Source organism: Eschrichtius robustus, chromosome 14 (assembly GCF_028021215.1).
Source record: "Eschrichtius robustus isolate mEscRob2 chromosome 14, mEscRob2.pri, whole genome shotgun sequence".
Lineage (NCBI taxonomy): Eukaryota > Metazoa > Chordata > Mammalia > Artiodactyla > Eschrichtiidae > Eschrichtius > Eschrichtius robustus.
Genome location: NC_090837.1, coordinates 47,157,889 through 47,174,061, shown reverse-complemented (window position 1 = coordinate 47,174,061; position 16,173 = coordinate 47,157,889). Strand labels below are relative to the sequence as shown.

Here is a 16,173-nt window from a genome sequence, read left to right as displayed (position 1 = left end):
TTGAGCTGAGGTTATAGCTATAATATCACTGCTGATGCTTACTATATATGTGGAGATTTATATATACATTTAAGCTATGTATACATGTAACACTTTAAGGAGAGAATTCTGGTAGATCACTCTACTGTTGATTTCACCAGTGGGGCAGGGCCAAGATGCCCAAAAAGAGCTAGTGAGGCTGTTAATGTGGGTCCCATCCTTCATGAATCAATTTATTATACATTCTTTTCTTCACTCTCCTTCCTTATTGATTGCCATTATTTGGAGTACTCTTTAAGACTCTCCTAATTTCTGGATGTAGGGATCTAGTGGGAACTTTTGACACTATCCTTACTCTTTTGGAGGGAATTAATCAATACTGTAACCTTTGATTTGGGGGAGGGATAGTCTGAAGACTATTACGCCATGCATACCTTTCCTATAACATATACATGTGACAATACCCAGAACACAAACGAACAGATAAAGCCCAGCTGTGCTGGAGATCCAAATCTCTCAGTATCACTCAAGGACCCTCTGCTCTGTATCAGCTCCCAGAAGGTGATATTCAAAACGATGCCTCATCAGCGTGAGCACATTACTCCACGTCACCCTTCTTCCGAAATCACTGTGGTGTCCTGAAGGCTTCAAGTCCTTGAAATGTCTGAGGGTTTCCTGCCTTGCAGAAGCCCTTGTTATCAGCACAGCCTACGCCTGTTTATTTCATCACTTACTCTGGCAATCGGATTCCTCTTGGAGTTATCTTCTCCTTCTTGACAGACTGCAGCAATCCACTCCTGCTTTTGTCTTCTGACCACTTGCCATTTTGCGGTGCCATTTTCCATGTCTACTTCTTTCACCTTAAGCAAAAAGCGTTCCCATTTTGTACAGTGTTAGAACAGTTTTACTCAATAAGGACATTTATTCAACACTGTAAAGTGCACCCAGAAGAAGTAACAGTATTGAGTTTGAGGAACAAAGAAAGTTTTTTACTAGTTCTGAACTCTAGATAGATACAGCTTGGCCACCCTGACTAGCAACTTCTTTTGGAATTGTCCTTTTTCTAACTATAGGATTCTAGTGAAACAAATTTCATTAGAAATTGTGTGTGGAGCTCATAGTGTGTTCCATTGAATAGTATGTGTGGTTTTTCTTTCTTCAATGTATCCTCACCAGCTGAGAGGTCCTGCCCACCTTACCCTTCACTGTGCTCTGACCAGGCTTTCTGGTCTCCAGAGTGTAAAAGATTTCAGTGTTCCATGTGTGTGCATCCCCTGCAAAAGGAGTTTTGTGCTGGTGAGTGTGCTCACCTAAAAGAGGGAAGGGATTTTTCTCTTCTCTTGATAAGGACACAACTCTGGCTAAGCATCCAAATATATTATCGCAGGATTAGAAGAATATTTTAACTGAATTAATGGTACCTGCAGTAATCCCATGGATGTCTATATAGCTTCTTAGTGTTCTCCATTTGTATCTCTGCTTGCTATATGTTTTTCTCTTTGTAGTCTTATGCTGCTGCTGTTAGAAAATGTTTAAGAATTTTATAGTTGAAGAGTTTAAGAATGTTACTCCATGCGTAAACATATGTATATGCATAGACATATTTTAAAAAATAACTCCTAATGTACTTATTGAGACATAGAATGTTCTGCATTTATTTAAGCTAAGGCTTCATTTAATTACCACTTTGGGGAAAGGAAACGTTCCCTGTGAATGGAGCTTATCCTTTCAAGAACCAAAGTATTTGCATTTTTCCTCATTTTGATACAACCTCCTGAAATGTACCACATATTCTCTTGTTTGTCAACAGATATTAGAAAAGTAATTTTATTTCTTCAAAGGTGTAAGATCATCAAAATGAAAATTTAACTACGGAAATAAAATAAAGTCTTGCTGGTGATAGAGGACAGTAGCTTTATTTCCTGAGTCCTGCTCTAAATGGCACCAGATTCTCTGTTGTTTTATTTAGTTGTGATTACTTTTTTTTTAATTTTTGTATCTTTCTCTCATTAATTTACCATCAATTGTCTTTCTTGCTGATGTAACTGTCTACAAATCCTGTTCCCATTCTAAAATGTTACGTTGCTTCTTTTTCTTTGATTTGGGTTGGGAAATGTATAAATAAGCTAATAGGATAGTTTGATAAGTAGGAGTTACTACACTGAGTTGTCACAACCATGGCTAAATGCATGGCTATTTGGGAATATGGGTTTTGCCATTGCTATTTCAATTTGGAAGAGGTTCTCTCGCTTACCTTTTTTCTCAACAATTATGGTTTCAAATGCTCTGATTTTTGATATGTGATGCATTACAAAATTCAGTTGTTCTTTTGATTTAAATTGAGAAAATAGTTTTATTATACATTACCTCAACAATGAATTCACTATTTACTTCCAGCACCACCTGTTATAGAAGGTAAAATACTAGCATAAATTTGCGTAATTTAAAGGAAGCAGTATCATAAAACCATTGACAATGTTCTCTTATTAATTCATTTGTAAAATACACATTTTGTTAATAATATGGAATAAACATGGGCAATGCAAAGTGAATAATACAGGCCTTTTGCCCTCTAAAGGCTTAACCTTTAGGGAAGACAAACACGTAACTACAGCAAGGTGGGTTAGGATACATGCTTCAGTGGAAGGGTAGAGTGGACAGCTCAAGTTATCAAGGTGAGTTCTGGGAAAGCCTCATAGGAGAGTAGGGATTTGAAAGAGGTCTGCAGGATGAATCTGCTTTGATAAGAGGAATTGATGGGGAAGAAAATTTCAGCCAGAGTAAAACGTGAGCACAGTTGTAAAGGCACCAAGTTTTAGAGGATGTTCCAGAAATGGTAAATAAGCTAGCTGGAAGGTAGAGGAAATAGTGTGAGAAGACATGGGAGACAAGGTTTGGAATGTCAGCTTGGAGGCAGATCATGAAGTGCTTTATATGCCAGACTAAGGAGTCTGAACTTTGTTGGATAAGAGACTTGGAGTGACAAAAGCATGATTTTTGAAACATGTCATTGATACGAAGAGAAGATTACAAGGGAAAAGCACTTGAAGTTGAGACCCTTAGGAATTAGCCATTGCTTAGGTAAGACACAGAACATGAATATCGGTGCTGAAGTGGCGCTGGGAAGGGGAGAGGATGGAGGCATTACCAAAGAACGGATAGGGCTTGTGGACTGTGGGGTAGGAGGGGAGGAAGAGTCAGATGATTCCGGTGATGTGAGCTTGGCTTTCTGGGAGAATCGAAGTACTACTAATAGAAACAGAAAATTCAGCAGGAGATTATCACTGCAGGGAGATGGTGGCTGAAGTTTGTTTTATCTATTTTCAATGTGTTTCTAAAATTTGGGATAGATATAAAAGCTACGGAAGTAGAATTTATCCAAACAGGAGTGTTATTTAAAGTTGAAGGAAATGAGGCTATGACTTGAATCAGTTTAAGATAAAGAGGTAGGCAGGGAACAGAATCTTATGGGAAATGCTTATATTTGTGCCGGGGGCAGAAGGAAGAAGTCTAAAACCAGAGGGCACCCGGAGACTAAGAGAAGAGAGAGGTCAAGGGACCAAGGCTGTACTGTGGGTGCACAGCAGATTCTGTTAGTGTGAGGTTGCTAAGAAAGGGCAGGGCTTGTGGTGCTTGTGGTGGAGGGTTGGAGAGGAAGCTGAGTTCAGAAAGGAGAAGAGGTTGGATAAGTAGGTGGAGGAGAAGTAGCCAAAAAGCAGGCAGAATGAGTAGAGTGGAGTGATAAGAAGTTAGACAAAGAGGGAATATTTAATAGTTTGTGTGCCATAACAAGGTCAAGGAGAATGGGAACTGAGGACATCATGGGATCTAAAGTAAGCAGTCATTGTTAACTTTTCCCAGGGGCATAAGTCAAATTACAGGAGTCAAGGAATAAGTTACTGAGAAAATGGAAATAGCAACAATAGATTACATTTTCAAGTTAAGAGATTTAAAAAATGTGAGATAACAGTTGAGGATTTAATTAGATCAAATCATATTTTTAAGGCTGGGAAACCATGACCAAGTATACAGTCTACAGGGAGAGGAAATGGGTTGTGGAGAAACAGTGATAGAAAGAGCAGGAGAAAATCGAGGGGGAGAAGGAGGAAGAAATCAAGGAGTAGTTACAATTGTGATTAAGAGAGAATAGGATGGCTGAATCAGAACTGTGGGTAACAGAGACCTGATAGTGAGGAAGACTATTTCTTCCTTTGAAACAGAAGATTAGAGGAACACAATGAAGAGAGAAAATCATTTGGAGGTATAACTGGAGGAAAATTACGCACACACCTATTCCGTAGCTTTGCAGGGTTGGAGTGAGCAGGCATGGGAAGGGGCTAGAGGAGACTGTCAAAGACTTCTAGAATCTGCCAGAGGGAAGGTGACAGGAAGAGAGCCCAACAGCACAAATCAGAGAAGAGCTGTAGGCCTACCTAGCATTCTTGAGTTAGGGAACACTTGAGCACAGAAAATTAGAGACCGAAAATAAATGATTATTCCATAGTTGGTGAAGAGTGTGATGACCAGCTGAGATTAGGAAGCAAGAATATGATGTGTAGCCCGTTCGTTTTGTGCCTTTTCTAGTAGAACTTGACAACCTGGGAGTGGGAGGAGAAGGAATATGAGGGCTGTCCCAGCACTGGGGATTGTTGTCAAGGCAGAGTGGAGACTCAGGGAGATGATAAGACACTATTGTGAATTCCAGTGAGTCAGGGCGCTCCAGTGAACTGAGGCTAGAGAGAGCCTGGGACAGGTGAAATGGGGGCAGAGCAGATTTTGCAGGTGTGAGGGGCCGTAGGAGGGAGTGCAGGGTGTGGGTGGGGATTTGGAATGACAGCTGAGTCCTGAAGGGGGTAAGATACAGACTAGAAATTGGGCAGTAGAACACAAGGTTTTCTTTTTTTTTTTTTTAAATGAATTGACATGTTTTTATTTATTTATTTATTTATTTATTTATTTATTTTTGGCTGTGTTGGGTCTTCGTTTCTGTGCGAGGGCTTTCTCTAGTTGTGGCAAGTGGGGGCCACTCTTCATCGCGGTGCGCGGGCCTCTCACTGTTGCGGAGCACAGGCTCCAGACACGCAGGCTCAGCAGTTGTGGCTCACGGGCCTAGTTGCTCCGTGGCATGTGGGATCTTCCCAGACCAGGGCTCGAACCCGTGTCCCCTGCATTAGCAGGCAGATTCTCAACCACTGCGCCACCAGGGAAGCCCACAAGGTTTTCTTTTAACTCACTTTCTCCCTCACGTGTAAGTTTATTAGACATTAGTAAAATATCTAGGCCTGGGAAAAAGCTTCATATTTAATAGAAGATGGCTGCATAAGATGTTTTATTTTATAATAAATACTGCCTTTTCGGGGGTTAGATATTCTTTGTGTTAGAAAAGTAGATGATTCTAGAAGGTATCAGAAAAAGTAAAAATCACCCAGAATCCCACTACTTGGAGATCATCACGGTTAATATTTGGAGAAATTCTTTTAGACTTTTTTTTTTTTTCAAAAACACATACTTACACAAATTGTATTTTTTTTAACCCAAAAGAAATCATATTATAACACGCCATTCGGTAATTTGGTTTTTGCACTTGATTATTGGGGTAAAGTTCGTTGTCAGTGAACGCATAGAGACATCATACATTTTGAAGGTTGCCTTATGTATCACGTTAATAGATGTCTTCCGTTCAGGGCATCGTATAGATTCTGCAGTTTAGAGCTGGAGACTAAACTCTGACGTGCGATTCCCAGGCGCTGTCCTCCAGTGGGAGGTTAAGGGCTGTCTTGGTGGATGTCAGAAGGTTGGTGAGCTCAGCACATGAGCCTGCGGTTAATAAGAAGCTCTCCCTCCTCATCTTCCGCTTCCCACTTGTCTCTCTTCTCTCCTTCTCCTCTGCTTCTCCTCTTCTCTTTTTTTCTCCTTCCTCTTTGATATTCTCTTCCACCTGTTGCTCTCGCCCTTCCTGACATTGTCTCAGGCTTGACGGAGGATCACGCTAGCCTCATTATGCTGCTTCCTTTCAGAGCTATAATCAACCCAGTAACCTAATTTTAACTGAGAGGTAGTGGGAGTGAGTCTTAGCTGGGGTTCTGCTCATAATTCAATCAGTGGTGCGGCAGGTATTTTCCAATGTATCCTCACCCTGGTTTCTGCCTGTTTACAAGCCTGCAAGGTTAATATTGGATCTGCGCAGTGTGAAAACACCCGCTGGAGGATGGACCCAAATCACTGATTCCTTTTGTTACATTAATTAAACAAGGAGGCTAATAGACTGGGGTGGCTTTGATGCCGTGGTGCCGAGGCAAGCAGACCAAAATCTAAGCTTGTGAATGCCTCAAAGTGACAAAGTTGAAACTTAAGGACAGCTGTTCACGAAGAGTCATCTAGGCTTTAGGCTGTAGCCGACCAATAATTTCCTTACTTTGCTTTTGCTTTTTCTCTATAAAAGTTTGTCCCCAGCTTCTGTTGGTGGAGCATTTCTAACTACTTCCGGTTTGGCGATGCCTGATTTGAATTGATTTTCGTTCAGATAAATTCTTAAAAGTTTAATATGTTTCAGTTTATCTTTTAACAATTCATTTACTCAACTCCTGAAGCTTCTATTGAATCACCTGATATTATTTTACCAAATTGCTCTGGTTTTGCTTAAATTTTGGTGTCATATAATTGTGGTCCCTGACTTTGGGAAAATATTGGTGTTTGTGTTGACTATTCCTAATACTGTCTTGCAGAAATCTTCAAAAATTTTTGTTTATGTAGCCCGAAAATTTTTTTGGAAAATGGCGTGCTTCTTCAAAATTTTCTATAGTGACATCTAAAAAATTTTGTTATACGTTTAAATAGCTGTAAAGAATGGAATTTAAGAATACTATAAATGTTGATATTATAAAATAAACTGTTACACTACTTTTTAAATGTAGCCAATAGAATCCAAAGGTTGTAGTCATTTGATGCCAAGGAAACCATCAACAAAATGAAAAGACAACATACTGAATGGAAGAAAATATTTGTAAATGGAAAAAAATATTTGTAAATGTTATGACTGGTAAGGAGTCAATATCCAAAATATATAAACAGCTCATACAACTGAACATGAAAAAATAAATGATTAAAAAATGGACAAAAGACTTGAATAGACACTTACCCAAAGAGGACATTTATATGGCCAAAAGGCACTTGAAAAGATGCAATATCATTAATCATGAGAGAAATGAACATTAAAACCATGATAAAATATCACCTCACACCTGTCAGAATGGCTATCATCAAAAAGACCGCAAATAACAAATGTTGGTGAGGGTGTGGAGAAAAGGGACCCCTCCTACACTGTTGGTAGTTATGTAAATCGGTTCAGCCATTGTGGAGAACACTATGGAGGTTTCTCAGAAAAGTAAAAATATGACCCAGCAATGTCACTCCCAGTCTCTGTGGCCTAGTTGATGAGAGAGTTTCTTGTCCTCCTTTTTTCTTTGGATGTCCTTACAATAAATTGCATTAACTGAAGGAACCTGAACAGGACCTTTTCTAGCAATGTAAAAGTGCCTAAGAAACTAAAATGTATGTTTCTGTGTTAATCTCCAAGAATACGATAAAGACTAAGATGGGGTACCTGCCCAGAAAGAGCTCGTAGGTTAAAAGAGGGAGGAAAACAGATGAGAAAAGATAATGGAATATTATACACATTGTAAAAGAAGCATATATAGGATACAGCATTGGCCCAAGTGGGGAAACGAGTCAATTCTGGAACAGTAGATAGAGTTTGGGACATGTGATATTGGTTCAAATTCCACTGTACCTCTTACGTACATTTATGAATCATTTATGCCCCCAAAATTTCTTTATTTGTAAAATGAGAATACCTCTATTTACCTTTCAGGATTTTTGTTACGTGTGTGAAATAACTTCGTTAACTGTGAAATAGTTTGCTAGTGGAAGGTGGTGAAATGGGACAGCAGTGACAGACCAGATTCCAGACAACCAACCCCTTGGTTGTCTCAATTTTTAACCTCAATCTCACTTTGAATCTCACAACCCCATTGAAGTTGCCTATTAGCATATAGGTGGGAACTACTGTAAAGGGCCTTGGTAAGAAAGATAAATTAGAAACCAAATCCATTCATTCATTCAAAAATTTTTAATGATAAAATATTTTGTGACAGGCACTGTCTTTTGTGTACAAGTTCCAACCTTTTATGATGTATACATTCCACGGAGAGTAATAGGATATACAATATTCTGTAGCCATCTAACTTTTGGCAAATTGCTGAAGTTTTTCTGGGTCTAGTTTTCTTTCTCAGTACTTTCTTCTAGAGGGAATATGATGATTTTATGTAAGATTTGTGGAATCTAAGTCATTACCTGTGCTTATTGCAGTGTTGAAATACATATTTTTCTATTACATACTGAGTGTATTTAAAGTAATAGCTATAGAACAAGGCTATTTTTCACCTCCATAACTTACCTTTTTGAAGTTAGTCATTTGTACACCTAGGACCAACTTTTTTTTTTTTTAACATTTTTATTGGAGTATAATTGCTTTACAATGGTGTGTTAGTTTCTGCTTTATAACAAAGTGAGTCAGTTATACATATACATATGTTCCCATATCTCTTCCCTCTTGCGTCTCCCTCCCTCCCACCCTCCCTATCCCACCCCTCTAGGTGGTCACAAAGCACCAAGCTGATCTCCCTGTGCTATGCGGCTGCTTCCCACTAGCTATCTATTTTACGTTTGGTAGTGTATAATAAGCAGTTCTCTCCTGAATAATACTTATAAAAATAATTGAGTAAAGCAATTGCTGTTCTCACAGGGAGATGGTGGAGATGCCAAGTTCAAGCCTAATTATACCACTCTGGTTTATAATTGAAGGTATATTAATTAAGTAGTGGCATTTTAGTTTGGAAGCTATGTAATTTTCTGTGTAGAAGGAAAGGCCAAACATTTCTCATGCAGATAATATCTGAAAGTTTCACTCCAGTCCCTCCTCTAACAGCCCTGTCAACAGAGCTGCTCTCTGTGAGTGAATTCCAACTTCGATCCCACGTGGGAAAGAAAAGGAAACATCATTGCAGCTCAAACAACAGTTTCATTGCTTTACAAGGACTCCTCCCTGGATACTTAAGGATAGAAAGCAGTCATAAGACTATGTACTCAGGATCCATCAAGAAGTTCTCTAAAAAAGAGAAATATCTTTGAAAAGCATCATAGAATCTCAAGAGCCATGAAATATCTTTAGAGCAGGATTTTTATGCTACAACTCTACAAGGAGATATTATTTAGAAGACTATTAAAATTGTAGGTCAGACTATGGTAATAATGCTAGATATATCTTGGAATATAACATTTATTTTTTTAGTTTACCATGAACTCTGCAGGAACTTGAAGGCAAAAATATAATTTTTCCCACTGGTTTAAAATTTATAATTCCTTAGCCATTTATATCAACAAAAAAATAATAGAGGTGAGATTTGCTTCCATGTAACTTTTGGGGTGATGAGGACATTAATGCTTCTATAACAAGCAGAACTGAAACCAACCATTTAAGGCTGTCTAGGGTATTCTGTTTAATACAAATAAAAAACCAAATCAGATAAGGGTTTTTTCCCACTAGTCTACACTTCTAGACATTGGCCTGACAATAAAATAAATAAGAACAAAATTCTGTTCCACGTATCAGAATCACATTGTTTTATGTGAGAACTAAATTGATAGGTTAGTTCTAAGTACATTTTAAAATTTTGATGCCTGTTTTCAACTTACAGTGAGGTAATATCTATATGCTTTGCCACCTACCTTATTTACTTTCCAACAACCAGAATATTTCACTGTAATGTTTACATCTTATATGTAACATGAATGATCACCATATGTGCACAAAAATTCTTATCTGATAAAAAGCTATGTGGCTGTTTTTAATGATCTTATCAGCTTGATAAAATATATCCTCTCACAGCTAATAACTGCTCTGCCTTAAGTGATTCCTTCCTAGTAAAACTTACATAATCCATAGCATGACTTACACCTTTAGATTCTCTAGCCAAAGTTATGAAAATAATATTCAGGAGCCAGTTCTGCACTTCTACTACATAACTATTCAGTTGAGATAATTATAGAATTGCAGAGTTTCTGCATTGGAAGAAACTTGGTGGCATCATGTCTGTGCGTCCAGACGTGGGGCACGGTGAGGCCCTGCGAGGTTGGGTGCCTTCGTCAAAGTTACGCAGCCCCTTTGAGGGGAAGCTGTGTCTCAGCCCTGCAGCTTCTGAGTCTCGGTTCAGTGTTGACTGCACCTTCCCACCTTAATTCGTTTTATAGCAGGGGTACCTGATGAACATCCTTAGGAAGAAGATGCCGAAGGACTCATGTCGTATAATGAAACGCCTTCTTGTAGCTTAGAGTTTTGGGGTATCTTTTATAGGTCAAGTCAGTCAAAATCTTGTTTAAAGTACTCTTTGTGGTTGGGAGATAGATGACACAAAGTACCGTCTCTGAGAGGCTGTCACACCCATTAGTGTAAGCTTCAATGACGCTCCAGAGAGCTTTTGATTTAGTTAATGAAAAAGGGGCAGAGTTCAAGTTCAGGAAATGAAAGACAAGCAAGCATGCTTATTTTCCACAGCATCTATAGTATTATATTGATTCTACTTAAACATTTCTTGCATTTGTTCCAATGCTGATAAGTTTCTACTTCCCAATTCCAAAAGTTATTAACTGCTATCTTAAGTGATCTATTAGAAATGCAAAAAGAACTTGTCTATCACAATTACCAAAGAAATGTAAAACACGGATACTTTAGTATCAGTGGGGAGTAGGGAAAAGTTTAGTATCAAAAACACTAAAATTACTGAGGATAATAAATCAATACTACCAAACAGAGATCTTGAGAATCTGAGATATAATACTCTTTCAAGATCAAGGAGAACAATTAACTCTTCAGTTAAATAATATTGTCATAAAGCATGCCTGTGCAGAGAGGAATAGCAGGTGAAATTTAGCGCTCAGAAGTTGCCTCTAAAATCTTGATGCATGCAATCAGTCTTCCTTACAGAAGCAAAAGGCTTATCTGAGTGAAAATATGCAGGTGGCCCACAGAAGTGTAACAAGAGGTCTATACTGATGATTCTTGATTTCTATTAAAGCTTGAGTCAGAGTGTTCCCCCTTCCTTTAGTAGTGTGAATAAACAGTGATCATTGTAACGGGGCATTGCAATTTTATTTGGAGTTTTTCAGTTACAAATATTTTTCAAAAACTGTCATCTTGTACTCTGTCTCCCAAGCTCAGAGAATGGAATGTTCTACCACTGTTCCCTTCCAGGCTTGGGCTGTGTGCCCTTTGGCAGTGTCAGGCTCCTGCACTGCTTTTGAAGTTCACAGAAACGTGAACTCCAGAAGAACGGCGCCTGCCAGGCCAACTGTACAACGATGTGTTCCCTTATCTCCCCAGCTTGGCTGCCCTCTGCACTTTAGAGCTGATGCTCACATGAGTCCTGTATAACACTGCTGCCTGAGAGTAGGGCGGAAATCATTTTCCAAGCTTATGTTGTAGCACCACTGCTGACATTCCTGGGAGACTGAGGTGCAGCCAACTATAGGTATTTGGCTTTATTTGCTTGGAAAAAAATATGTACAATTTCCTAACAATCCTCTTCTATCTTTCCACTTACTTTTTCATAACTGTTTTGACTGAATTGTTCTGTCACTTGACCATTGATGGATTTAAGTCTAGTCTAATCTAACCTATCTTACTTTATTCTTTAAATAGACTTTTCTAATTGAATTGGCAGTAGTTTGGTGAATTGACTAACCTGATCTTTATTCCTCTAAGGATCTGGCATTAGGAGCTGCCTTACCTCTTTCAAGGGTAGGACACTCGCTATGCATGATGCTTATCTGGAAAGCACTTCACGCCTTGGGCACTGAAGAGTTGGAGGAAAGTAATATAATATCCAAAATGCCGTGTTTACTTTAAAGAAATAGGTCACCTAGGATGGACCTAGAGTCTGTCATACAGAGTGAAGTAAGTCAGAAAGAGGAAAACAAATACCGTATGCTAACATATATATATGGAATCTAAAAAAAAAAAAAATGGTTCTGAAGAACCTAGGGGCAGGACAGGAATAAAGACGCAGTGTAGAGAATGGACTTGAGGACACAGGGAGGGGGAAGGGTAAGCTGGGAAGAAGTGAGAGAGTGGCATGGACATACATACATTACTAAATGTAAAATAGATAGCTAGTGGGAAGCAGCTGCATAGCACAGGGAGATGAGCTCGGTGCTTTGTGACCACCTAGAGGGGTGGGATAGGGAGGGTGGGAGGGAGACACAAGAGGGAGGGGATATGGGGATATGTGTATACTTCACTTTGTTATACAGCAGCAACTAACACAACAACGTAAACAATTATACTCAAATAAAGATGTTAAAAAAAAAAAAAAAAAAAAAGGTCACCTAAATGTTCCCTTCCTGGACTGTAGGAATGCCTTGATAATTCCAGAAAGGGTTTGCCGTAATGGCTTGGTTTTCTTCATTTTTCTTTAGCCATTTCTTACCGGAAAAAATTCTTATGATTTAAATATTTTATAATTAGTTGCAGTGTAATCTTGACATAGCTAACATTCCTCCACCTTGAAACAAACTCGCAAGGAAATAACTGTTTAAAAGAAATGGGCTTGATCAACTTTACTTCCCTACAAATGTAGAACCCATTCGCACTGGGAATTTTGACAGCAATCTGCCTGATTTAAGTATAAGTAAAAGAAAATAGAAAAATAATTTTATTTCTGATTATGCATCTGAGAATTGTTGCAGCATTTTTTCTGAATTAGATTATGTCTCTGATGTCATATAAGTTTAATTCAACCAGATTACACCCTGCTTCTCTATGGCATTTGTTCCCTCAAGCATGGAGAGTCCTTTGAAGTCACCAGAGGCTGAACTCATAGAACTGCCTTTGCTGGAAGGGGTTTAAAAATGGAGTGAATCCCCTGTAGAAAGTCCAACAACTGACATAGGAGGCAAGGCTTCAAGTTTGTATTTCTTTCCCAGGCCTTTAAATTCTACTTACCATTAAAATGATCAAAAGGCAAATATTCCTGAAAAGGAGCCAATCCATTCCTCCAGTTCTCTCTTGCACAGGAATCCCAGTGAGATTTGATTTTAGTATTGGTCCTCTGGGTCCGGAATTTGGCTCTTCAGCAAGATGTGCTTCGAGATGCCCTTCTAGGGGGGCCTGGGCGATAACTCTGCTGCTGTCTGGGCAGAGGAACGAAGATGTTCTATAATGGCTCTGTTTCCCCACCCTGAGCTCCTGTGCTGGTCTGGAAGGCTGGCATTGCTTGGGCTCTGGGTCAGAGCATAGACAGACCTTGATTCTTATTGCAATGAAACCCTTTGTTGGGCACCAAAGAAAAATCTTACAGAGTGAGGACAAGATTTACAGGGAAGATACCCAATGAATAATAAATTTCTCATGACATGAAAAATAGTTAAAATGTTAGGGCCTGTCATCATGCTGAATAAAATTAGTAGGCTTCTTACTGCCAACATTGTAAAAGCAAAATTACATATACTGACACACACACACATGTCCACTACAGAAGCAACTTCAAGGACTTGACACTCTGAGCAGAGGATATTGTGAAAAGGCACCAGGCCTAAGTATGGTGTAGGGAGAAAGACAGAATAATGAAACTCTCATCTCTTAATTCTGGTGATTCCTGCTTCCCTCCTTAAGAAGTCCTATAGTTGAGCTGCATTCTTCAATTTTAAAGATCTTCTAAAAATAAGGTTAAGACAAAGAAACTCTGATTTCACTAGTATATTTGTTTCCACATTTTAGCAACTTTTTTCCTTAATATACAGTCAAACCAGTGTGGTATAACATTAACTAAATTGTTTTAAGGTAACCACAATACAGAGTGTGTTCACTCTTCATGGCATTTCCATTGATAAAAAAGTACATAATATGGGTGAGGAACACCTTTAAACCCTCATAAATATATTTATTGAGAAGAAGCTGAAATTGGAAACCTGAAAATTTAAGGGGAAAAGACCAGAGCAGCATCTGGATATTTCTGAAAATCATTTTCCCTTTTTCATTTTTCTCTTCTCCTTTGTTTGTCTGGGTTTAGTATACGCATAGTTTTCTCATGAAAAAATTTCAGGCTGGCAGCAACACTCACAAACATAAAAAAGAAAATGTAGTTAAATGTTCTCTAATTGCTAATAGGTGTTGGTTGGAGAATTTTAAAGGGAGACCGCATCTTGCCTTCACTACCCCATCCCTGCAATTCAGAAACAAGGCAGGTCTATCCCTAGTCAGGGAATGTATTCCAAATAACACTTAGTTCCTCTAGAACCTTAGTTTAGCATTTTTGCAAGCATAGGAAAGAATCTAGGCAATTGGAGGACTGGCATAGTATTCTAAAATGAAGAGAAATGAATTATATGTTAAAGATATTTATGGGACAGAGAGCAAGAAATTATACTAAAGCAATGGGGAAAAAATGAATTGTTATGAAGAGGCAGTATTTGGATATATCTGCCTAAGCCAAACCGTATATTTGGGGATATCTGCCTAATTCAAAAATGTATAAGCTGACCTGATAAATCATGTATATGGTTCACGTTTTAAAATGCATCTTTGGGTGGTCCTCCAGATTGTCTAGAACTAATAAACATACATTCACGGGGTGGATATTAACCCACTATTTCATTGTATGCTAGATTAGTCTTTAAACCAAGAGTTATGGAAACCTATGCTTGAGTAAATAGGCATTTAAAACATTCCCTTGTAACTGTTTATATCCAACTGAGCTTCCATCCTTCTTTGTTTTCACAAGTTTTTGTCCAGAGGTTTGAAATGTGACAACTGTATCTACCATAAAAATTTTCTTTTATAGCTAGGTCAGAGCAGCATTAAATTATTTTTACTCTTCGAGATATATCCTCTATCAATGGTGCCAGTGAGCTTTGGGCAAAGATATTATGAAAATGGTGTCAGGACAAAGTTTTACATCAAATTATCACAGTTTAGGGTTACTGGTAGATATTCTTTAAGTATCTAAGGGCAGCTTTATCTCTTGAAAACAGGTGTTAGAGGAAAGAAAATTTAAAAAATATTTATGGTCCCAAACTATGTCAAATGCTACAGGCAAGGAGGTTCTAGAGTTGACTCAAGCAAAAGGGTTTTCATTAGCATGGGCCTGGAGGGATGGATAAAAGGTAAACAAAGCTGCCTCGGTTTTGACCTGGAGTAGTTACTGTGAATACATGTCTGTTCACCTTGAGATAATGGCATTGAAGATAAACAACCTGTCTCCTCATTAAATCCAGTTTATGTATGGCAACAAGGGTTCTGGCAAACCAGGTTATTTAGTGGGTGTTAGAAATCATGGAATTAAACATCAGTTTCCTAAAGAGTTATGCTAATGACATAAGGATGATATTAGTTTACACCCTAAAATCATACTTACCCACAGACAGAAGCGCCTTGTTGGTTCTCTGTGACTTCATGCCCTTGGTGTGGGATGTATTCCAAATAAGGGCAGAATGAGTAGTGTGGCTTCTAGCTCTGTATTAATTAAAGTGCATTACTTACATACTTACTGCATACTTACTACATACTCATTCCCCAAAATGTCACTGTAGTTCACCCCTGACTCTTGATCATGACAGCAGTGGCAGCGGTCCCACAATATGGTAATTACTTAGATGTCACTCTGGCTACTTTGATGACACTGGCAGTGTCCTTCTCTGGCAAAGCTGTAATGTATATATATATATAGTATAGTTTGCTTTTGGTGTAGTTATGCATCTAGCAGACTCTGAATGGGATCTGGGCTCAGGTTGTTTTGGAAGAAATCCAGATATAGGAAGGTCAAAAGCTAGGCAGTGTTTTTAGAAATATATTTCTTGGGCCACTTGCAAAATCGTATGGTCCAGTACTTAACAAGAGCAGATTTCTCGGCGCCAGATTTATTGAATCAGAATCTCTGGAGGCGGGAACTAGAATTATTTATTCTTAACAAGCTTTCTAGGTAATTCTGGAGCTGCAGGCTGAAGTTTAAGAGCTACTGAGCAATGGTAATTAACCTGGGCCTATGGGTAACCCGAAACGGCAGCAGGTAAACATGGACATTTTTCTAACATGATAAGATTAGCACCTCTTCATGGGAGGGAAGCGGTACTGGCTATTAGTGT

The 16,173-nt window shown here is 38.6% G+C and overlaps 1 protein-coding gene across 1 annotated transcript in view; it reads right to left on the bottom strand.

The window, feature by feature from the left end:
• The window catches only part of DSG4 (desmoglein 4), a 63,023-nt gene that overhangs the window by 39,435 nt on the left and 7,415 nt on the right, over window positions 1-16,173 (bottom strand). Inside the window, 3 exon segments of the mRNA XM_068562448.1 lie at window positions 714-839; window positions 2,347-2,382; window positions 6,937-7,015. Coding sequence (XP_068418549.1) covers window positions 714-839; window positions 2,347-2,382; window positions 6,937-7,015 — 241 coding nt within the window.